The 23,412-nt window shown below is 35.7% G+C and overlaps 8 protein-coding genes across 13 annotated transcripts; 6 read left to right on the top strand and 2 right to left on the bottom strand.

The window, feature by feature from the left end:
* LOC104731569 (F-box/kelch-repeat protein At4g19865-like) lies at nucleotides 1,866-3,653 on the top strand. Of its 2 annotated transcripts, none has more exons than XM_010450988.2 (2): nucleotides 1,866-3,103; nucleotides 3,393-3,653. In XM_010450988.2, the coding sequence occupies exon 1, from the start codon at nucleotides 1,893-1,895 to the stop codon at nucleotides 3,084-3,086; it is 1,194 nt and encodes a 397-aa protein (XP_010449290.1). In that variant the 5' UTR covers nucleotides 1,866-1,892; the 3' UTR covers nucleotides 3,087-3,103; nucleotides 3,393-3,653. The 2 variants fall into 2 exon arrangements, with proteins under 2 accessions (XP_010449290.1, XP_010449291.1); XM_010450989.2 differs by lacking the exon at nucleotides 3,393-3,653 and having other exon boundaries at nucleotides 1,866-2,868; nucleotides 2,951-3,069.
* LOC104731568 (F-box/kelch-repeat protein At4g19865-like) lies at nucleotides 3,418-5,635 on the top strand. Its single transcript, XM_010450987.2, has 3 exons — nucleotides 3,418-3,500; nucleotides 3,982-5,208; nucleotides 5,421-5,635. The coding sequence occupies exon 2, from the start codon at nucleotides 3,995-3,997 to the stop codon at nucleotides 5,189-5,191; it is 1,197 nt and encodes a 398-aa protein (XP_010449289.1). The 5' UTR covers nucleotides 3,418-3,500; nucleotides 3,982-3,994; the 3' UTR covers nucleotides 5,192-5,208; nucleotides 5,421-5,635.
* Nucleotides 6,060-7,505, top strand: LOC104731570 (F-box/kelch-repeat protein At4g19865-like). Its single transcript, XM_019233846.1, has one exon. It carries the CDS (start codon nucleotides 6,084-6,086, stop codon nucleotides 7,239-7,241), a length of 1,158 nt encoding a protein of 385 aa, XP_019089391.1. The 5' UTR covers nucleotides 6,060-6,083; the 3' UTR covers nucleotides 7,242-7,505.
* LOC104731572 (lecithin-cholesterol acyltransferase-like 4) lies at nucleotides 9,155-12,112 on the top strand. The gene is made up of 11 exons (XM_010450991.2): nucleotides 9,155-9,607; nucleotides 9,742-9,833; nucleotides 9,921-10,039; nucleotides 10,145-10,280; nucleotides 10,367-10,418; nucleotides 10,499-10,599; nucleotides 10,702-10,890; nucleotides 10,989-11,146; nucleotides 11,240-11,294; nucleotides 11,401-11,454; nucleotides 11,573-12,112. The coding sequence occupies exons 1-11, from the start codon at nucleotides 9,364-9,366 to the stop codon at nucleotides 11,978-11,980; spliced, it is 1,608 nt and encodes a 535-aa protein (XP_010449293.1). The 5' UTR covers nucleotides 9,155-9,363; the 3' UTR covers nucleotides 11,981-12,112.
* On the bottom strand, nucleotides 12,059-13,352 carry LOC104731571 (protein PHLOEM PROTEIN 2-LIKE A1-like). Of its 3 annotated transcripts, none has more exons than XM_019234202.1 (3): nucleotides 12,840-13,352; nucleotides 12,572-12,708; nucleotides 12,059-12,496 (listed from the first exon to the last, which is right to left on the bottom strand). In XM_019234202.1, the coding sequence occupies exons 1-3, from the start codon at nucleotides 12,984-12,986 to the stop codon at nucleotides 12,265-12,267; spliced, it is 516 nt and encodes a 171-aa protein (XP_019089747.1). In that variant the 5' UTR covers nucleotides 12,987-13,352; the 3' UTR covers nucleotides 12,059-12,264. The 3 variants fall into 3 exon arrangements, with proteins under 3 accessions (XP_019089747.1, XP_019089745.1, XP_019089746.1); XM_019234200.1 differs by having other exon boundaries at nucleotides 12,572-12,762; nucleotides 12,840-13,283; XM_019234201.1 differs by having other exon boundaries at nucleotides 12,572-12,711; nucleotides 12,840-13,280.
* Nucleotides 14,938-16,433, bottom strand: LOC104731573 (protein PHLOEM PROTEIN 2-LIKE A1). The gene is made up of 3 exons (XM_010450992.2): nucleotides 16,123-16,433; nucleotides 15,739-15,860; nucleotides 14,938-15,535 (listed from the first exon to the last, which is right to left on the bottom strand). Exons 1-3 carry the CDS (start codon nucleotides 16,330-16,332, stop codon nucleotides 15,160-15,162), a joined length of 708 nt encoding a protein of 235 aa, XP_010449294.1. The 5' UTR covers nucleotides 16,333-16,433; the 3' UTR covers nucleotides 14,938-15,159.
* LOC104731575 (peptidyl-prolyl cis-trans isomerase FKBP17-1, chloroplastic) lies at nucleotides 17,013-19,294 on the top strand. 3 transcript variants are annotated; one of them, XM_010450993.2, is made up of 4 exons: nucleotides 17,013-17,482; nucleotides 17,579-17,701; nucleotides 17,987-18,103; nucleotides 18,955-19,294. In XM_010450993.2, exons 1-4 carry the CDS (start codon nucleotides 17,186-17,188, stop codon nucleotides 19,093-19,095), a joined length of 678 nt encoding a protein of 225 aa, XP_010449295.1. In that variant the 5' UTR covers nucleotides 17,013-17,185; the 3' UTR covers nucleotides 19,096-19,294. The 3 variants fall into 3 exon arrangements, with proteins under 3 accessions (XP_010449295.1, XP_010449297.1, XP_010449296.1); XM_010450995.2 differs by having other exon boundaries at nucleotides 17,014-17,482; nucleotides 18,910-18,973; XM_010450994.2 differs by having other exon boundaries at nucleotides 17,033-17,482; nucleotides 18,967-19,272.
* On the top strand, nucleotides 21,505-23,245 carry LOC104731576 (chitotriosidase-1-like). Its single transcript, XM_010450997.2, has 3 exons — nucleotides 21,505-22,248; nucleotides 22,569-22,958; nucleotides 23,053-23,245. The coding sequence occupies exons 1-3, from the start codon at nucleotides 21,555-21,557 to the stop codon at nucleotides 23,106-23,108; spliced, it is 1,140 nt and encodes a 379-aa protein (XP_010449299.1). The 5' UTR covers nucleotides 21,505-21,554; the 3' UTR covers nucleotides 23,109-23,245.

Below are 23,412 nucleotides of genomic sequence, written 5' to 3' on the forward strand. Positions count from 1 at the left end.
CCGCTCTCTTCCTTTCTATGGGCCTAACGGGCCGTTCCGAGCTGCATCCTCAGCCCGTTTAATGTGTCCGGCCCTGGCCTTTTGCCTGTTTATCCGAGATGATGAATCGTGGGTACAACACCATCCTCGTCAATTAAAATCATGAGTTGTGTGTTTTAACATTATAAATATGAAAGTGATGTTGAGTTCTTTGTTTTAAGAAAAACAAAAGCATTCTGTCTAATATGTTACAGTTTGCAATCTCATCGGCTGTTTGTAAGAGGAGGGGCTTTAGTGATCTAATACAAAAGTAGAGAACAAATTGGTAAAATATAACATCTGGGTTGGATTTTTTGTAGTTACCATTACAAAACATCTTGGAGTTAAGGGTGTTGTTTTGGGTTCTTTTCAAATAACTAATTTTAGATAAGGGGCTGTTATGTTATAAAAACGGACAATTCTTGGGTTCACTCCTAAGGTGAACCCTTTTGTTCAGTTCTCCTTATTTTAGCCAATGAGAATCTGACATATCATAATATATTTAAGAATCTATTTATTCATCTTCTTATAAAATAAGAAAACAAAATCTGTATACATTATTATAAAATTTAAAACTTAAACCGCTTATTTATAAACTCAAACCGATATATAATTTCATTCTAATTGTAAAATCTAAACCCTAACCATCTTATTTGTAAACCCAAACCGACATATAATTTTGTTCTAATTGTAAAATCTAAACCATAACCATCTCATTTGTAAACCCAAACCGACATATAATTTTATTCTAATTGTAAAATCCAAACCATAACCATCTCATTTGTAAACCTAAACCGACATATAATTTTGTTTTAATTGTAAAATCTAAACCCTAACCACTTCATTTGTAAACCGAAATCGACATATAATTTCGTTTTAATTGTAAAATCTGAACTCTAACCACTTCATTTGTAAACCCAAACCAATACATCATTTCATTCTAATTGTAAAATTTAAACGAATCCAATATTTAACTTTCCTTAAAAAAAATTATACAGAATTTGTTTCCTTAATATGTATTGCTTTTTAATTTAATTTTGATTTATTTTTTTAAACAAAATAATGTATGGAAGATTCTGATTGGTTGATAAGGAAGAAGTGAACAAGAAGATTCACTCTAGGTGTAAACCTAAGTATTTTTCTATAAAAACATCTTCATAGTTAAGCGGCTCTTGCATTTTTTGGGTTCACCATGGGGTGAACCTATCTTATTCACCCCTTTAAATTAAGGAAATAAATCTTAATTAAGGAAATAAATTATGTAGATCAATCAATTTTAAAATTGTTAATTTTAATATTATATTACAATTTTTAATTGTCACATCTAAATCCTAACCATTTTTTATAAATCCAAACTAACATATAATTTTATTTAATTGTAAAATCTAAACTCTAGTCACTCTTTTATAACCCAAACCGACATATATATTTTTTTTAATTATTAAATCTAAACCCTAACTATTCTTTTGTAAACTCACACCGACATATAATTTTGTTTAATTAGAAAATCTAAATCCTAACCATTTTTTAATAAATACAAACCGACATATAATTTTTAAAGTTATAAATTTAAACCCTAGTCCTCTTTTATAAACTCAAACCGATATAGTTTCCTAAATAAAATATCTACATAATTTATTTCTTTAATTTGTTTTGTCTTTTTATGTTAATTTTAATTTATTTTTAAAAATATAATATAACATGATATATTGTTGTATTCTGATTGACTAATTAAAAGGGGATAAATGAGACTTATTCAGTGTAGGAGTGAACCCAAGAATTTTTATTGTATAAATTGAGACCCGTAGGTCAAGTAAAGGATTAAGCAATACAATATATTTATTCATCATTCTATTTGACAATTACAATCACTTATGAACCTACAAGTGGAACCACCAGAGATGAAGATTAATAACTCGTCGCCACCGTCGTTTTCTCTACTTCCGGACGAAATCGTCGTTAACTGTTTAGCCCGGATCTCGCGGTCGTACTACCCGACGCTCTCAGGCGTTTCAAAAAGCTTCCGCTCGATTCTCTCTTCCACCGAGCTCTACGCAGCCAGATCTCATCTCGGAAACACCGAGCAGTGTCTCTATGTCGGTCTACGGGATCTCGAAAGTTCTCAATGGTTTACACTCTCGGTTAACCCTAATGGAACCTTGCCAGACTCCATTGTTAAGACGAGGAGAAAGAAGAAGAAGAAGAAGACAACTGAACAGTTGTTGGTTCCGATTACCTCTTCTAATCTTCCTTCTCGGTCAGGTTCCACCGTCGTCGGCTCAGAGCTTTATATCATCGGCGGACTAGTGGATAAAGGACCGTCCTCTGCTGTGAGGGTCCTCAACTGTGGTAGTCACACTTGGCGCGATGCACCTAGCATGAATGTAGCCCGGAGAAATGCATCCACTTATGTCTACAATGGGAAAATCTATGTAATGGGAGGGTGCCAAGGACTAGAGGACGAATCATGGGCTGAGGTGTTCGATACAAAGACTCAAGTTTGGGAACGCCTCCCTGATCCGGGTTCTGAGATTCGCAAGTGTTTCATTTACAAAATTGCAGAGATCCAAGGAAAAATTAACTTTGGCAATTACGAGGAGATGTATGCTTATGACACGAAGCTATGCAAATGGGAAAGCTGTGTACGTGACAAATTTGCAACTGTTTTGAGGTTAGATTGTATAATTGAGAATGTATCCTACTCCTTTGGATCCAATTATCGATTTGGATTCGGTGATTTTTTTCTTCACCGCGCGTTCCAGTGGTTTGATGAAAAAGAGGGTTCTTGGAGAAAGATGAAAGGGTTAAAATCACTAGTAAGGAAGTACTTGACGAATGGTGGCTCAAGTGGTAATACGTTTAAACTAGTTAGCTGTGGTGGGAAACTCATATTTTTATGGGAAGGTTATATGGAGTTTAATCTTAATAATAGGAAGATTTGGGGGGCGGTAATCGTGGTAGAAAAGCGTGATGGAGGTGACGTTTGGGGAAATGTTGAGTGGGTTGATGTTGTGCACACCGTCCCTATATCATGTTATCTCTCTGAGTGTCTCGTTGTTTCGGTTTGATTGATTTTGCATCCAAGGTATGATCAATCGTTCTGAATTCAAACTCATTTTGTAGGATCTTACTGTAGTATCTGAAAATAGTTGTTTTAATCTGTGACTTTAGCAAAACAGATCCATCTTTGGTCAATATCCCTGAGTTAGGCCCTTCATCATCTTTCTCTTTACTTATAATATGTACACGGAACCCTTTTGGCTAAGTCACTGGAGAGTTTGAGCCTATTTTGTTTGATACAAAAGTTCATTCTTGCTTTTTACACTTTGTCAAAATTGGACTTAACATGAATCATGAATGGACTGTTTGATCAGTTTGGAAAGAGGAGATGGAAGAGGCAAAAGGAGAGCATTGAGCAACAAAGAGTGAAGTAGAACCATCTTCATCAATATAAATCAGGAGTAGTGACTGTCTATCACATTGTAAGTGATGTTGATGTGTCTATCACATTGTAAGTAATACTGAGTTCTTTGTTTTGAGGGAAATAAAAAGCATTATGTCAGTTTGTAATCTCCACTGTTTGAAAGTGGAAACAATGTTCGTATGAAATTTCTACATAAATCTCTGTTTTTTTTTTCCTTTCCCTGCAATGATTGCAGTGCAATCACGTTGGAAGTTGAAACTACGAAGCGCATGCGAAATTACCAATCTTGATTGACTGACCTCTCGGAAAAAGATTTTGTCATCAATTACATTTGTTGTTCCCAATTACATTTGTTCTCATAAAAATTGAAAAGTCACTGCCGCTTATCACTATTACGGATAAACTTGATCTCTAAGTAAATGGGAACTTGTGTATTTTATTAGATGTTACTTCCTTCTTCTATAAATAGAGACCCATAGGTCATGTAAAGATTAAGCAAGTATAATATATTCATCTTTCTATATATTTGACAATTACAGTCACTTGTTCGCTATGAACATACAAGTGGAACCACCAGAGAAGAAGAAGAAGAGGAAGAAGAAGATTAAGAACTCGTGGCCACCGTTGTTTTCTCTACTTCCGGACGAAATCGTCGTGAATTGTTTAGCCCGGATCTCGCGGTCGTACTACCCAACGCTCTCAGTCGTTTCCAAAAGCTTCCACTCGATTATCTCTTCCACCGAGCTCTACGCAGCCAGATCTCATCTCGGAACCACCGAGAAGTGTCTCTATGTCTGTCTATCGGATCACAAAAGTTCTCGATTTCCCCAATGGTTTACACTCTGGATTAACCCTAATCGAACGAGGAGGAGGAAAAAGAAGAAGACAATTGGACAGTTGTTGGTTCCGATTAGCTCTTCTAATTTCAATTCTCTGTCAGATTCCACCGTCGTCGGCTCAGAGCTTTATATCATCGGCGGACCAGTGGATAAAGCACCGTCCTCTGCTGTGAGGACCCTCAACTGTGGTAGTCACACTTGGCGCGATGCCCCTAGCATGAATGTAGCCCGGAGAAATGCATCCACTTGTGTCTACAATGGGAAGATCTATGTAATGGGAGGGTGCCGAGGATCAGAGGACGAATCATGGGCTGAGGTGTTCGATACAAAGACTCAAGTTTGGGAACGCCTCCCTGATCCGGGTTCTGAGATTCGCAATTGTTGCATTTACAGCATCACAGAGATTGAAGGAAAACTTAACTTTGGCAGTTATGAGGAGATGTATGCTTATGACACGAAGCTATGCAAATGGGAAAGCTCTGTACACAAATTTGGAACTGTTGCGAGGTTAGAATGTATGATTGAGAATGTATCCTACTCCTTTGGATCCGCTTATCTTCCATATGGATTCGGTGATTTTTTTGTTCGCCGCGAGTTCCAGTGGTCTGACGAAAAAGTGGGTTATTGGAAAAAGATGCAAGGGTTAGACTCACTAGTAGAGAAGTACTTGAAGAATGGTGGCTCAAGTCTTAATAGGACTAAACTAGTTAGCTGTGATGGGAAACTCATACTTTTATGGGAAGGTTATATGAAGCATAATCCCAGTAATAGGAAGAAGATTTGGTGCGCTGTAATCGTGGTAGAAAAGCGTGATGGAGATGAGGTTTGGGGAAATGTTGAGTGGGTTGATGTTGTGCATACCGTCCCCATATCATGTGAGCTCTGGGAATGTGCCGTTGTTTCGGTTTGATTGACTTTGCATCCAAGGTATGATCAATCGTTCTAAATTCAAAATCAGTTTGTAGTATCTGAAAATAGTTGTTTTAATCTGTGACTTTAGCAAAACAGAGCCATCTTTGTACACGGAACCCTTTTGGCTAAAGTTTAAGCTTATATTGTTTGATAAATTAAGTTCATTCTTCCTTTTTACTATTTGCCAAAATAGGAGATTATTAAGTATTTTTTCCCCTTGTATGTAGGACTTAACATGAATGGACTGTTGATCAGTTTGGGAAGAGGAGGCAAAAGGAGAGCAACAAAGAGTGAAGTAGATGATCAATTAGTTAGGGTTAATAGTAGCCACATTTTGTTAAAGTAGCTACTTCGGCAAATTAGTATTTCGACTTTATATATAATTTATCTAAGTAAGGAGTTATGTTTTTAACATTATAAATATGAAAGTGATGTTGAGTTCTTTGTTTTTAGAAAAACAAAAGCATTTCTGTCTAATATGTTACAGTTTGCAATCTCATTGGCTGTTTGTTTGTTTGAAGTTTCTACCTTCCTTTTTATTTTTCTGCTATCACATTGAAACTTCGAAGCTCATCGTGAAATTACAAATCTTGCTTGATCTCTCGGCATATCCCGGTGGCTATCTTTGAGCACGAGCTGGAGAGAGGGGATTCTGTGATCGAAAACAAAAGTGGAGAACAAATTGGTAAAAATCAACATCTGAGTTGCAGTTCCCATTACAAAACATCTTGGGAGTTAGAGCATTTCGATCCCAAATTGGGGTCCTTTAAAATAACTAATTTTAGTTATGGGGCTGTTTTGTTATAAAAAACGTCTTCATAGTTTATTTCCTTTCTTTCTTCATTTGACTTATTTGACACAAAAGAAAAAAGTCCAACACTGTCGTCACTATGAACCTCCAAGAGGAACCACCGGAGAAGAAGAAGACCAAGAACTCGTCGCCACCACATTCACCTCCATCGTCTTCATCTCCATCGCTTTCCCTAATTCCCGACGAAATCCTTGTGAACTGCTTAGCCCGGGTCTCGAGGTCGAACTACCCAACACTCTCACTCGTTTCGAAAACCTTCCGTTCAATCCTCTCTTCCACAGAGCTCTACGCAGCAAGAGCTCACCTACGAACCACCGAGCAGTGTCTCTACCTCTGTCTATGGGATTGTGGAAGTTATAGATTTCCCCATTGGTTCACACTTTGGACTAACCCTAACCGAACCCTACCCGACTCCATGATTAGGAAGAGGAAGAAGAAGAAGAAGAAGAAGACAGCTGGACAGTTGTTGGTTCCGATTAACTCTTCTAATTCTCCATCTTTTACAACGGCCACTGCTGTTGTTGGTTCTGAAATTTATTTATTCGGCGGCGGACTAGTCGGTTATGAACCGTCCTCTGAAGTGCAGGTGCTTGATTGTCGCAGCAACACGTGGCGTGATGCCCCTAGTATGAATGTAGCCCGGAAATTTTTACCCACTTGTGTCTACGATGAGAAGATATATGTAATGGGAGGGTGTGAAAGATTAGAGGACGAATCGTGGGCTGAGGTGTTCGACACAAAGACTCAGACTTGGGAACTTCTCCCTGATCCGGGTGATGAGATACGTAACTGTCGCATTAACAGAATCAGAGAGATCGAAGGTAAAATTAAGTTCGGCAATGTAGAAAGAAAGATGTATGGTTATGACACGAAGCAATGTGAATGGGAGAACTGTGTAAACGAAAGCGTGATATATGCGAGGTGGGAATGTATAATGGAGAATGTTTCATATGGCTTTTGGAACAAGCGATTGTTGTGGTATGACATTGTAAATGGTTATTGGAAAGCGGTGAGAGGGTTAGAGTCATTACTAGGGATGTACATGAGGAATGGTGGCTCAAGGGGTAATAAGACTAAACTAGTTAGCTGTGGTAGGAAGAAGATTTGGTGTGCGGAAATCGTGATAGAAGAGCGTGATGATGGAGTTGAGCGTTGGGGAATTGTTGAGAAGGTTGAGGTTTTGCGTACCGTCCATAGAGTATGTCAGCTCTTGCATTGCCTCGTTGTCTCGGTTTGATTGACTTGTAAACCAGGTATGATGTTCGAACTGTAGGATCTAACTGTAGTATCTGGAAATAGTTGTTTTACAGATCCATCTTTGGTCAATATCACTGAGTTAGGCCTTCATTGTCTTTCTCTACATTTATATATACACGGATCCCTTTTGGCTAAGAGCTTGACTGGTTCTCCCGCTAGCTCCCGCAAATGCTGCGTTTGCGTTTGCGGGCGGTTGCTAGCGTTTGGGGCCAATCACACAAATCGCTCCCAATCGCTCCCAGTCGCTCCCAATCGTTCCCAACTGTTAAATTCCAAAAGCTGATTCCCGCAAGCGTTTGCGGTTGCGGGCGTTTGCGTTTCAAATTTTTTTTTTTTTTTTAGAAAAAATTTGAAACAAATCAATGATAATGAAATATATTTTATATATATTTTTTACCTAACTATTTTATTCATTAAGGATGAGAGAAAATGAAGTACGGATAAGATTAAAAATATTAAAAAAATAAATAATTGGAAGAAAATAATATTTCAATTAACAATAACCCAGAAAACTTGATGTAAATTTAATGGCACATCGCACATAAGTTCAAAAAAATCTAAATAAATATAACGTTTCATCAGAAATTTAAGAAAATAAGATTATTTGTGAAAAATAAAAACAAATCACGAGTGACTCTTCTCAACTCTCGTTTGATCATTACTACCGATGCAAATACTGCCCCACAAAACTTATTGAGTGTGTGAGATTTAAGAAAGAAGATCTACGATCTAAAACATATGTTTTAGTCATTTATCAAATTACTTAATTAAAGTTTTGGTAAAAATCCAAATGCATAAAGTAATAAGTATTTCATTATGAAATTTATTTATTTTTTAATAATTATTTTAGTATTTTTAATGAATTTTAATTATAAATCAAGTTTAATAAAGTTTTTGATATTTTAAAACATTTATATAATTATATATCACATTTATTATGTTCCAACCGCTATTGCACCCGTTGGTCAACCAGTCGTAAACCTCCCGCAAATGCACCAATTTTAAACCGCTAAACCAGTCGTTCAAAACGCTTAATAACGCTTGAAACCGCAATCGCCCGCTTCCGCAATCTCCTGCAACCGCAACCGCAACCGCAGCGTTTGAACCAGTCAGGCCCAAGTCACTGGAGTGTTTGAGCTTATTTTTGTTTGATAAAAAGGTCGATTCTTTCTTTATACACTTTGCCAAAACTGTAGATTATAAAATTCTTTTTCCCTGTGTGTAAGAGGACTTAATATGAATGGATTGTTGATCAGTTTGGAAAGAGGAGATGGAAGAGGCAAGAGGAGAGCAACAAAGAGTGAAGGAGATGATCAATAGTAGCTACGGCTAATTTAGTATGTCGATATAATTTGTCTAAACTCTTGTAATTAACGAATCTGATTCGTTGTGTTGTGCTATATCATCCTGGTAACTGAGCCTTTCTCTTTACTAACAAGTAGGGATCATCCTTCACCGACCAAACATAGATTACTCTTTGACTCTTGATCAACACATATTCTCCTCTTCTAAAAATCTCACCAAATGATCTTCCACACCTGATTTGAGTTTGGCTTTAGAAAGTTAAAACTATCTTCGTCAATCAATCATGAGTAGTGTCTTTAACATTTTAATTGATGCTTCTATGTTCTGAATAGAGGCTTCTGTGAACAAAAAACAAAAGTAGAAAACAACAACTAATGTGCCCTTGTTCATATTAACTTATCTTTCCTTGGGGCTTGCTTAGTATTGAAGTAAAGAAAAAATAAATTATTAAAGATCTCAAGAACTCTGTAGAAGAGTTATTTTTAATATTATTACTGATTTTTATTTTATTTTCGCAAACTATTATTGATTTTTATGTCTCAAATATTCAATATTCAATATTCAATCTTGCATTATCCATTTGGGATATACTCTTTATATATCTTATGATTGATCCATGATCTATAACAATAGTTTCGTCCCCCCACCTTAACTTGTACGGCTTATATTCCAAACTCTTGTTTTTATTTTTGTTCACCTCTTCAAATTTCTCACCAACCCTAATTTCCCCAAATTGGGTAAACCACGAATTCGTCATCCTCGCCTTGAATTCGCCACGCCATCGATTCAATTAAACTATGTCTCTGTTACTGGAAGAGATCATTCGATCAGTAGAGGCTTTGCTGAGGCTTAGAAATCGGAATCAGGAACCCTATGTCGACCCGAATCTAGACCCGGTTCTTCTGGTTCCGGGTATCGCTGGCTCGATTCTCAACGCTGTTGATCATGACAACGGGAAAGAAGAACGTGTTTGGGTTAGGATCTTTGGTGCTGATCATGAGTTTCGAACTAAGATGTGGTCTCGTTTTGATCCTTCAACTGGTAAAACAAAACAAAAAAAAAGTGTTTCCTTTTTTTTTTTCATAACACTTTATAGACTTTGATTTCTCTGTGTTTTGTTTTTAGAAAGTCATCAGCTTTTGCTTTGTTAATCTCTTATTTTTATCTGGAAACAGGTAAAACGATCTCTCTTGATCCAAAAACGAGTATTGTGGTTCCTCAAGATAGAGCTGGACTTCATGCAATTGATGTCTTAGACCCTGATATGGTATGATTAAGCTCTTCCTGTTTGTTCTTTAATTGTTGTTTTTAGAGCTTTCTTATTTCATTTGGGATGATTTAAAACTTTCTGTAGATTGTTGGACGTGAGTCTGTGTTTTATTTCCATGAGATGATTGTTGAGATGCTTGGATGGGGATTCGAAGAAGGGAAAACCCTTTTTGGTTTTGGTTATGATTTCCGGCAAAGCAACAGGTTTTTTAAAAAACATATCTCTTTTGAGTTTGATTGGTTTGGCGTAAACATTGAGTGATCCGTGTATTGACTTTTTTTTTGTGTGTGTGTTGCAATGGGTTTTAGACTGCAGGAAACGTTGGACCAGTTTGCTAAAAAGTTGGAAACAGTTTACAAAGCTTCAGGAGAGAAGAAGATTAATGTTATAAGTCATTCTATGGGAGGACTGTTGGTGAAATGTTTCATGGGTCTGCATAGTGATGTATGTAAAATCCTCTTTCTTTATTCGTTTTAAGTATTTTCGAATATTTTATCTTTTTATCTCAGTCTGACATTTTTGGTCATCAGATATTCGAGAAGTATGTAAAGAATTGGATTGCTATTGCTGCTCCATTTCGAGGTGAGTTCTCAAACTTGTAGTACTTCTGATTGTAGTCCATACAAGTACTTGACTGATTGGTTTTCGCATTATCGATTCAGGTGCTCCTGGATATATCACATCGACTTTACTGAATGGAATGTCATTTGTCAATGGTTGGGAGCAGAACTTTTTCGTCTCTAAATGGAGCATGCATCAGTTGGTAATGATCAATTAGCAATAGTCCTATTTGGTCATATGTTTGACTGATCTCTTATAGTGATTCATTGATATTATTTTTCCCTTGTTTCTTCTGCTGTTTCAGCTTATTGAGTGTCCATCCATATATGAGTTGATGTGTTGCCCGTATTTCAAATGGGAAATCTCTCCCGTTTTAGAGCTGTGGAGAGAGAAACAGAGCAATGATGGAGTTGGGAGCTCTGATGTTGTTCTTGAGTCTTACCGTAGCCTGGAAAGCCTTGAAGTTTTCACGAAATCACTTTCGAGTAATACGGTAAGTTACACGTGACAACCATCGTTTTATTTAATGACATAGTTGTAAATGGCACATACGTTGCATTGACTGATCCTATACTTCACTCAATTGTTCAGGCTAATTATTGTGGAGAATCTATCGATCTTCCTTTTAACTGGAAGATCATGGAGTGGGCACACAAAACCAAGAACGTATTGGCCTCTGCTAAGCTTCCTTCTCAAGTCAAATTCTATAACATATATGGCACCAATTTAGAAACCCCTCATAGTGTCTGGTAATAGTTCTTATTTTGAGGTCTTCGTTTTATGTATATTCTTGCAAATTGTTTTGCCTTTTCTAAATCTGATATATATACACTTCCCTGCAGTTATGGGAATGAGAAGATGCCTGTCAAAGATCTAACACATCTAAGATACTTCCAGGTAACACAATTTTCATCCTTTTTCAGGTATCAAATATCATTGTAACAGAAAGAAATCACCTTCTTTTTCAAATTACGATCCTAGATAATCTTTCTTTTGATTTCAGCCGACGTATATATGTGTTGACGGTGATGGCACAGTCCCGGTAGAATCTGCCATGGTATGTTGCATGATTGTGTTTCTCAAAAGCTTATCACAAGTATGAAAATCGTGAATATTGATTGGTAAGGTTGATCATTTCTCTTTGCAACGGTTCCTTTGGTTATTTATTTTCCTAGGCTGATGGGCTTGAAGCAGTAGCAAGAGTTGGAGTCCCGGGTGAACACCGTGGAATTCTCAACGATCACCGTGTCTTCCGAATGCTCAAAAAATGGCTAAATGTAGGCGAACCTGACCCGTTCTACAACCCAATAAACGACTATGTCATCCTTCCCACCACATTTGAAATGAAGAAATACCACGAGAACGGACTCGAGGTTGCTTCAGTGAAAGAATCATGGGACATCATGTCGGATGACAACAATATTGGCACAGCCGGGTCAACCATGAGCTCCATATCGGTCTCTGAACCTGGAAATGATCAAAACCCTCAAGCTGAAGCTCGTGCAACCTTGACCGTCCAACCACAAAACGATGGTAGACAACATGTAGAGCTCAATGCTGTAAGTGTCTCGGTTGATGCATAAAACTGCTTCTTACCTTTGTAATGTGTCGTTAAGTGCGTCTATGTGTCTGTATATAGCTAATAAATCTCATGCCTCGTGTACATAAATCATAACAATTCATTTCGTGTTCTTTTAATTGTTTTAAGCTTACAAGTCTGGAATTTTCAATTCTTGGGTTTGATAGCAACACCTTGCACAATCAAACCAGACTTCCACTGTCCACTTTGAACCTCAAACATCGAAAACTCAATCTTTCCGGAGAGATGTTCTGGCGATGTCCTGAACTCACCGGCCGGAATCTCCACTCACCGGTTCCTCTCTAACATATTCAAATTTTCTCGCCTCTCTTTGGTTTCTCCGGTAGGCAGAACCAGTTTGAAGTTAACCCGATATCCCCATCCTTTTGCAGAATCTATTAGCTTAACCACAAACACAACCTCGTACAAACTGTTGGGAGTTAGTTTCTCAGTCTCGAATTTTCCGACCACTTCTAACCAAGCTACTCGTTCCGTTTTTGCGACCTCAATTCTTACATCACTGTAAACAAATATGTAGGTTTCAATGAAATCAAAAAAGAAAAACCAAATTTGATTCTATTATATAACTCAAAACCTTGATGTTTGGTCAGGATCAGAGAACCAACTCCAAAATTTATTTGACTGAGGCCCTGCCCATGTTATTGAGAGATCTCTCGCGTACAACATGAAACTGTTTTTCTTTGATTTGCCCTCATCGTCCTCTATCAAGTTCTTCTGAATAAGAAATTCCATAATTATAACTAATGCACTCATCGTCCTCAGTTTCTACAATCATTATCATTTTATTATATATAACAAGAAGGGAATCTAAAAAATGAAACCCAAGAAAAAAGATTTACTACCTCTGTCTTGTGATTCAAGGAAACATCATCTTTTAGCTGAGGAGATGACGTCGTATCAAGTGAAAGAGGAGGAGAGTTTGCATCTTTTAGTATTGCTTCGTTGTTCTGTGGCTTTGGCTTTGAGAAGATCGAACATTTTATTCCCATTTCTTGATTACTTGTGTGTGTTTCCGTATATGTTTTTCTGTTCTTCTTTTATACTCTAGCTATTATCTTCAGGTCTTTATAGAGGTCGTTTTGGGTAGGATTGCATGATACACCTTACCCAACCTGAATGTTCTGTACGTATAACTAAATTACTCGTTCGATGAAGACTCTTCATTAGTGTATGCGTATATGTGTAGAAGGATCAACGTTAAGGATTTGAACTATATATAGTCTCTATAGTATACATCGCAAAGCAAGTTTTGATTGGTATATATTCCATTTTCTTTTGTTTATGTCCTGTTAAACATGCATGTTTGATTCTTTATTCTTTTTAGCTTTATTCTTCAATCTTCTTCACGAAAATGGAATTTCGAACAACTCTTAAGAGAATGTGAACCTGATCCACTTGAGTTCTTTCTACCTCATGTTTGAGCTTTTATTTGTTTCTATCTAATAATGTTCCATGTGGGAATGTGGGACGTGTTGTACTTGTACTCCTAGATGGCTAGATAGGTTTATTCTCTGAAGTTGCCGACACTGAAAAATTTAAAAGTATCATTTTAAACAAAAATTTCAAGATACATCACAGCTTTTTTACTTTTCAGTTTTCAAAAATAGATTCATCTCAACTCGTTAAGAAGTTGTTGATGAATTGTTTTTTCCCTTTACTGATTACTAGGATATATCCCGTGCTTAAAGCACGGGTCAACATTTTAAAAAAAAATTATAATATAATAATTAAAATTATTGTTTTTTTAAGTTATTTTGTTTGAGATAATATTTATTTAAAATTGTTATGTAAATCTATTAGTCTATTTGAATACTAATTATTTTAGAATATTATAGTATTTTATTTTTGATGTATTATTACAGTTTTATATTGTTTGTTGTTATATTTGCATCATTATTATGTGAAATATAAAATAGTAATTTTAATATTATAATTGTGAGTAAATAAAAATTATTAATTTATTATTTATATAAATTTAGTTTTACCAACCTGCCAATGTNATATTTATTTAAAATTGTTATGTAAATCTATTAGTCTATTTGAATACTAATTATTTTAGAATATTATAGTATTTTATTTTTGATGTATTATTACAGTTTTATATTGTTTGTTGTTATATTTGCATCATTATTATGTGAAATATAAAATAGTAATTTTAATATTATAATTGTGAGTAAATAAAAATTATTAATTTATTATTTATATAAATTTAGTTTTACCAACCTACCAATGTAGAAATTAAAACACACATTTCATACAATGAATAATATATCTTCGTTTTTAAAAAAATCAAATCACAACATATGCAAAAAAAAAATATACATTTTAAATTATAAGTATTATATGAAAATTCCAAACAATTTGTAAATAAAATAAAATAAAGATGATAGGAGAATCATAATTTGAAAACTTAACAAAATCTTCGAATTTAGTTATTAAAAATAATTGTATTGTATACTTGGATATAAATTCTTAGTTTTTAAAATTCTGATTGGTTTATATATTTTTTTTAAAAAATAATTAGTAATTTCGTCCATAATTTATTAAAGAGAGAAAATTATTATTTAGATTTTTTAATATTTGATCCGTAAGTGTTTTTTATTTTTAATTAATTATATTATTTAAATTAGTTAATTAAACTTAATTATTTTTTTCTAATGGCAATTGAATGTAATTTTTTACACATTTTAAGGTTAGTTTTATATTTGTACTTCTCAATTAATATAGTAGGATTTATAAACAAACTTTATACTAGTTCGTACAAAGGAAGCTATTAGATTACTTAAAATTTTTCTTTTTAAATTTAGCACTTCACTCTGGATGCTAATACAAGAGATAAGTCAGATAGTGATTGAGGACAAAAAAACAAAATCTTATTTTTCGCCGTTAACGAAGATGCATCGTAAGTTGTAAAGTAATATAGGCTATCGAGATCATAAATTACTTACGGACACTCAAATCATAAAACTCGAATTTAGACTTAAAACGTTACAAACTCTCGGTTTTGCTTTTCATATATTCAACATCAATAGCAAAGTGGTTATTCAGACTAGTGTCTTATCATACAAACACACACATGACATGATGTGAATGATATATATACATAGAATGTCCACTGGTGTATATGGAATTTTATGTTTTCTTTATATGCCATATTAATTATTAATGTTTAGGACGAATTGTAACACCTTTGAGGAATAGTCCTTTCTTCCAAACGCCAGCTTCATGCTCATACATAGAGAAAGTGATCTCTCCGGCTGCGGATTTCCCAGTTACAAACTCTCCGACTCTGATATCGACCCATTTATACCTTGGAAGTTCCCTCAAACTCACCTTTTGCTCCTGTGGTTTCTCCTTACCGTAAGGCAAGACTAGCTTTAGGTTCACTGGCATGTCCCATCCATAGGCAGGATCCTCTAGCTTCACCTTAAAGACCACCTCGTAAACAATCCCTGGAGTGAGGTTCCTCGTGTCGAATTTTCCCACGATGTCGAGCCAACAAACATTTTCCAATTCCGCAGCTTCCACAGCTGTCTCGCTTTTAAAATCATTATAAGAAGAAAAAGTTTGTCAATTTGTGCTAATAATTGTAGGTCGATCGACCTCTCGAATTTTTGGTACCAAAAGAACTTTGATTCATACTCCTTTTATAATAATCAATAAATTCAAATTTAATTTATAATAAACAATTCATTTTATAGTAGTAATCATAGTGTGGGATTTGAATGAAATGGGTCTTACTTTGGTGACTCTCTGTCGGTAAACCAAGTCCAATAGTTGGGGTCATCAGACCAAGTTATAGAGAGGTTCTTTGCAAAGAGCATGAAGCAGTTGCTGTTTCTTTCGTCCACCCAATATTTGATCTGATCAATATAATATACACATATCAACCAAAACAAATGAATTTATGGTCCATCTTAATATATATTAAGGTTCATTTTCCTAACAAAACTAACCATATGGACATTTTTTACTTTAGTCCATTATTTCTGTGTTATTTTATTTTTCGAAGCATTTGAATATGGGGAAGCAACAATCATTATTAGTACACGTTGTGCTTTTGTTGTTTTCCGGAAGTAGAAAACACAAGTGAGCTAATTCCTTTTGAGGGGAAAAAATTTTAACCTGTTTCGTGGGCTTCAAGAAAACACCAGACCTTAGCTGTTCAAAGAGATTAACAGAAGAAACAGAGACCGGAGGATCTGCGTCTCTGAGAATGGCCTCACAGTTATGTGGAGATTTCACCGGTGGAGCTTTCTTTTTTGAAGTTGATATCACTGGCGAAGCTTCATTCTTCACCGGAACAAAGTATTCCGATTCCTTGTTGCCAAACATCTTCTTTGTTAATAACTCTGAGCAATCTTTCTTGCGTTTACTCTTTGAAATGTGCTTATTTTTGAATATCTTGTATATAGATCAGTATATATATTCAACTTGACAAAGAAACTATACCAAGTGCCTAAATATATAGCCATAGGTACGTAAAAGGGGGATTTAAAGAACTTATTCTTATCATGTCATGTTTTATTCCTTGCTTTATTCTCTTCTACATTTTTTACATTTATCTTATTTAACCGGGTAAATCATGAATAGAAAATCAGATTATTCCAAAACTATGTAGATATAGGTCTTTCTTAACACTTGGTTCATGATAATAATAGCCAATGTAATTAAATGAAACTTAATTAATAATACAGCAACTAGCAGATTACCATTAAAAATCTAAAACGTAATCCAAAAATATCACTATGTTTAATTTGGAAGGGTCCCTAAAGTTTGTTGTATTTTGTACAAGTTTTTGTTTCTCAAAGTTATGTGTTTCTTAAAAAACAAATTAAACCTTTTTGTAATACTTCTGACTTTCCTTAATCTAATTGGTTAAAGATATACATCAACATCACTATATTGTATCCCAAAAATTGCATTTTTGGTTTAAATAGATCCATCTCATCCAAGGTTGTAATGTTATTTGTTAAAAATAAGAGAGAATTACACAACTTTGTCTTCCCCTTGTTTCCACTATAGTTTTTGGCAGCCAGCACCTATCGTAATCCCAACCCAATCAAATTCCAGCCACATCCACTTCTTCACTTCTCTTCCCCAACCAAAAGCTAGAATATATGTACCTCTTCACTTTTAGAAGACTTTCTCGTTAAAAAAATAAAAAAATAGAGAAAAAAGTGAGACGATGATTCGGTGTGTCGCGTGGACACCACTAATAGGTGCACCTTTCATCACCACCGTCCATTTCACATCTCCACCATCTATCAGAATCTTCGCATCTCGTTCTTCCCCATCATCCATCGTGGCAGCATCTAGAAGATCAATATCTCTGTCAATTATCGCCGTCACGTCTTCCGTCGTCTCCTCCGTTTGCTTCTCTTCTCCGGCACTAGCTGAATTCTCTGAAATCCCTGATTCAGGTGGAGTTAAGAGTCTCGACCTCCGAATCGGCGACGGTGAAGTCCCCATTGAAGGAGATCAGGTTCTGTGTTTTTTGTAAACTGTAGATTTCAGAATATGAACGAACCCTTTAACTCAATTTTGCAAAGTTTTGACTTTTTTTTTTTTTCTTTTTCAGATTGAAATACATTATTATGGGAGGTTGGCTGCTAAGCAAGGATGGAGATTTGATTCAACATATGATCATAAAGACAGTAATGGTGAAGCTGTTCCTTTCACATTCGTCCTTGGTTCTAGCAAAGTATGCTTCTTTATCTCTCTTTCTGCTTCTATCCCGATCATGAGTTCAAGTTTTTCTGAAATGGGTCTTGAAAAAGCATCTCAATTTGATTCAAAGGTGTGACCTTTGAAACATTTCCTCATTGGCTATATGTGTGTTGTTCTTACAAACCAAGAGGTTTTTGAAGCTTATAATAATATATCGTCTCCCCTGTTTTCTGTTATGGTGTTTTCATCTCTGTTACATTCATTGAACAAAAGCTGGTTTAAGTCTGATGACTGAAAGAAGAAGCATTGTGATGTGCAGGTAATTAGGGGGATTGAAACAGCTGTAAGGTCTATGAAAGTAGGCGGGATTCGTCGCGTGGTTATACCTCCATCTCAAGGATACCAAAATACATCACAAGAACCTCTTCCACCAAACGTATGTGCCTACACACTTTTTACTACCCTGACCTCTCCTCCCCTTGAACTTTTCATATATTGTGTCAATATGAAAGTCAGATGTTATTTTAGAGTCCCACATAGATTAGCTATGGGCCTGGCTAGTGAGTGCCTTAGTGCTCCACGCGCTCAAGATTGGTAGGTTTGGTTTAAGGCCTAGTATTGGTTAGGTTCTTATCAAAGTAGTATCAGAACCATTTGATACGATGGGCTAGAGAGGAGCAAGTGATATAATCCCAGCGAGGCAGTATTTTTGTGATAAGAACAGAAGTAGAAACTCAAATATTATGAAACAATGACTCAAGTTGGAAAGGATCTGGTTTCTTGAGAGTTCCGTCCCCAAGATACCACTCATAAATCCAATTTCACAAACACACCTCCTTCACTCTCCTAACAGACCACACTAACATCATTCTTGCAGCCACTTGTTGTCCCCCATTCATCTATAGATAACACATTTGACTCAAAAGAACCATCCACTTGTTGCCACATAGTATGTGCATAGTGACTGGGATCAAAATAGATGGGAGAAGGTATCAAGTGATAAAGGGATTGGGATTATGCATGAGAGAGTTTGGCATGCTATAGAATTCACCATAGGATTATGTACTTAGTTATTTGGTTAGTTTCTTCTTTGATTCTCTATTTTGTATTATTCAGGGTGAAATAAAGCTGTTTACAATTTCGTATCTTACAAATCTCTTAAACTACGGGGGTATTCAACTTACATTTTAAGCATAATTCTTCAGAAACAATATATGTCAAGATCACAATATATGTGTGCAGAGACAAATATTTTCAAGATTGGTTTCATGAGTCATTCTTGTGGAGTGTGTTTTGCAGTTCTTTGACAGACAGAGACTCTTCACGACTATCTTTAACCCAACACGTCTTGCCAATGGAGAAGGTTCAACTCTTGGAACTCTTGTATTCGACATCGAACTCGTCAGCACCAGAAAGAAGACGCCTTAATCGATGAGTCATATTCTCTCAATTAGTACTATCTGGTTTCTTCTCAGTCAAGAAAGCATATAATATTCGGTATATTGTAATCATTTTAGAAATTTTATAGGTTACGTGAGTAGAACATTCAGTTTTATATAAGTGACGTACTTGTGTGTTGACAAAAATGCAAATCTTATCCCAACTTAGACTTTTCGCTTTCGTAAAATATTGTTCATAGATTTCTCATTTCCCAAACTTGAATTACGTAGGAATTTTATGTATACTTTTTCAATTTATAGGCAACGAATAAAAAAAATGTGTAGATCTAAATAATAATAAATTAATAAGTAACTAAGATTTGTGCTAAATGTAAAAGCACATAACAATCCAAGAAAAAACATTTTACATCCTTTCATTTTTCATCTATTTTTTGAATAATCATTTTATATTAGATGTATTGTAGTTATTTTTCTCAACATATATTTTTCGTGATCCGAATAATACGAAACAAGACATACATGTTACATATATATAAAACATGCCATTTAAAAGAACAAATATAAAAAATCATTCAGCATAATGCATGTACTCACCTAGTAGCAAATAAATTAGTATAATTAAAAATAGATCAAACATATGCAATTTGTTTATAAATAAAACCAAGGCTGAAAATCTCCATAATAATAAGTTTGTGCTAACTTGCATTGTTAGCATTTATATTAACTATGAGATGGAGACATCTTGATCTTACAAGTAAGTGTGAGTTCTGGTTTATGAACCTGAGTTCCATTTTTCTAATCGAGACGGAAATTGAGTTACAACAGTTTCAATCTAAATAACTGCAAAATAAGATTTCTTTAACTGAGTTTAAATAGATTCAAGTTGTTTTATTTATCCCCAAACGAGAAGGAATTTTTACAAAAGTTGTACGTTTAATTAGTCCCTTAAATACCGTGTATGAGAAAGGTAGCTACAGAAGGTGATGGTAACCTAGTATAGACATGACTCCTATACATCATGGTGATGGTAATCCCTTAAATAGACACGACTCCTATACAACGATTGGATAAAACCTAGTATCGTATGCAGAAGGTGATGGTAACCACCATGATTTTAATTTAAAGTCCCACATAGATTAGCTTTGTGCCTGGCTAGTGAGTGCCTTAGTACTCCAAAGCGCTCAAGATAGTTTTGGTAGGTTTGGTTTAAGGCCTAGTGTTGGTTAGGTTCTTATCATAGTAGTATCAGAGCCATTTAATACGATGGGCTAGTGAGGAGTAAGTGATATAATAAGGCCAACGATGCAGTATTACTGTGATAAGAGCATAAGATTAAGAAACAAACACTCATTGGAAAGGATTTGGGTTTCGATAGTGCCGTCCCCAAAATGTCACTCATAAATCCAATTGCAGCCACTTGTTGTCTCCCATTCATCTATAGATAACACATTTGACTCAATAGAATTATCCACTTGTTGCCAAGTAAGTATGTGCATAATGATTGTGATCAAAATAGATAGGAGAAGGTATCAAGTGATATAGGGATTGGTTTACACATGAGAGAGTTTGGCATGCTATATAGAATTCAATTCACCCTAGGACTCTATACTTGGTTATTTGGTGACTTTCCTCTTTGATTCTCTGTTTTGTACTATTTAGAGTGAAATAAAGTAGTTTAGAATTTCTGATCTTGAAAAATCTCATAAACTAGTTTCATAGACTTTAATTTCTATAAGGTCCGAGATCACGTTAATTGCAGTGGGCCAGTGGCCAGTGGGACTGGTACTAGTATTAATTTGTTTAGTGGGAAAGATTCAGAGAACCAATGATATAACCGATGCTAGAAGATGGGTTTGTGAATTTTCAGACACTAAATAGATGTCAAGCGATCACAATATTGTTTGAAATATTATAAAAAATATTGGTTTCCGTTTCAGTATGTTTGATTCTTTCCTGTTATGTGTGTTTTCTAGTTCTTTGACAGACAGAGACTCATCACGACCATCTTCAACCCAACACGTCTCACCAATGGCGAAGGTTCAACTCTTGGAACTCTTGTATTCGACATCGAACTCGTCAGCACCAGACCGACGACGCCTCAATCAGATGAGTCATACTCTCAATAGTACTAATTGATTTTCTTGTTAGTCAAGAAATCATATTATATTCGGTAATACATTGAATTAAAACAAAATCTTTCGTAAGCATTTTGGATATTCTATTAGGATACGTGAGTAGAATATTCAACTTTGGTGTACATGAATGAAGTTTGATTAGGTGTCTCTTCTTCCTTGCTTTCGCAATCATACTACACTTGTGTGTTGACAAAAAATACAAATCTTGCCCCAATTTAGACTTTTCGCTTTCGTAAGATATTGTTCATACATCTCTCATTTTTCAAAGTTGAATTACGTAAGAAGTTAAATAAAACTTTTTCAATAAATAGACAACGAAACCCACATCTCTGTTTTTCACAGCAACTCGAAAATGTCTTCCACGAAACTCATCTCGCTCATTGTCACCATAACCTTCTTCTTATCTCTCCCGTCCTCCTCGGCGCAAACTGTCGTAAAAGCTACGTATTGGTTCCCGGCGAGTGAGTTTCCGGTCACCGACATTGACTCATCTCTCTTCACTCACCTCTTCTGCGCTTTTGCTGATCTCAACTCTCAAACCAATCAAGTCACTGTCTCCTCCGCGAACCAACCTAAGTTCTCCACTTTTACACAAACTGTCCAACGTAGAAACCCTTCCGTGAAGACCCTTTTGTCTATCGGAGGTGGAATCGCAGATAAAGCCGCGTATGCGTCCATGGCAAGTAACCCCACTTCTCGAAAATCGTTCATTGATTCTTCGATAAGACTCGCTAGGTTGTACGGGTTCCACGGTCTTGATCTAGACTGGGAGTATCCGAGCAGTGCTACGGAGATGAGCAACTTCGGGACGCTACTTCGAGAATGGCGATCTGCGATTGTAGCAGAAGCTAGCAGCAGCGGTAGACAGCGTTTGCTATTGGCAGCTGCGGTTTTTTACTCTAACAACTACTACTCTGTTCTGTACCCGGTTCAAGCCGTTGCTAGCAGCTTGGATTGGGTTAATCTTATGGCCTATGATTTTTACGGACCGGGTTGGTCTAAAGTAACCGGTCCACCAGCTGCTCTCTATGATCCCTCAAACGCAGGTACAATAATATCTGAACTAAACCGATTAATGAAGTTATATATATATAATCAATATTAGTATAGTTAGTGTAGTTCAATCAAATGTTAATATATATACTTATCAAAAATTTTAAACTAAAATTTTTAGGTTCTTTTCTGTGAGGTTTTTGTTTGGTTTAATTGCACTTTATTTGGTTTAGATTCAGCATATTACCCAGTTTAGCATTTAGCATCTTTGGTTCAATTTCGGTATGAAAATGTTGGTTCGGTTTATATATATTTCAACCGGATATATTATATATCCCACTATGTTTAGTTATTAAAACATTTGTGTTATTAGGTCCAAGCGGTGACGCGGGAGCAAGGTCATGGATTCAAGCTGGACTTCCGGCTAAGAAAGCAGTTTTGGGATTCCCATACTACGGCTATGCGTGGCGTCTCACAAACGCCAACAGTCATAGCTATTACGCGCCTACCACCGGAGCGGCTATATCACCGGATGGTTCCATCGGTTATGGTCAGATAAGGAAGTTCATAGTGGATAACGGAGCAACGACAGTTTATAACTCAACGGTGGTAGGAGATTATTGTTACTCTGGCACGACTTGGATTGGTTACGATGATAATCAGAGTATTGTGACGAAAGTTAGATACGCTAAGCAGAGAGGTCTCCTTGGTTACTTCTCGTGGCACGTTGGTGCTGACGATAATTCTGGTCTATCTCGTGCAGGTTTAATATTTGTTCCCAAATTCTAAGTAACCGCTCTTTTTTTATGTGCATAGAAAATATTATGTATTTACGAATTATTTTTGGGATTTTGCAGCGTCACGGGCATGGGATGCTACAGCGGCAAGCTTCAGAACTATACAGAAGGTTTAAGCTTTCCAATGTTCCGACAACTGCAAGTGAAGAAGTGTTCTCTTTTGTAACTTATACGAAAAATAAACGCCATTTGCTTATATATTGTCAAAGGAAAAGGGAATAATAAGATATTGATATTATAAAAGCAATAACCATTAGTTTATCAAGAATTATGCTTCTTTCTTAGAATATAACAAATCATTTTAATTGGTAAGAATCAACAATTCAAATAAAATCCAGAACTCCTTGATATTGTAAAGCTAGTCGTTTATGAGTAGGAGTTCCCATCGGTCCAGAACTAAACAGCTATGTACGTTTTCGA

Source organism: Camelina sativa, chromosome 12 (assembly GCF_000633955.1).
Source record: "Camelina sativa cultivar DH55 chromosome 12, Cs, whole genome shotgun sequence".
Lineage (NCBI taxonomy): Eukaryota > Viridiplantae > Streptophyta > Magnoliopsida > Brassicales > Brassicaceae > Camelina > Camelina sativa.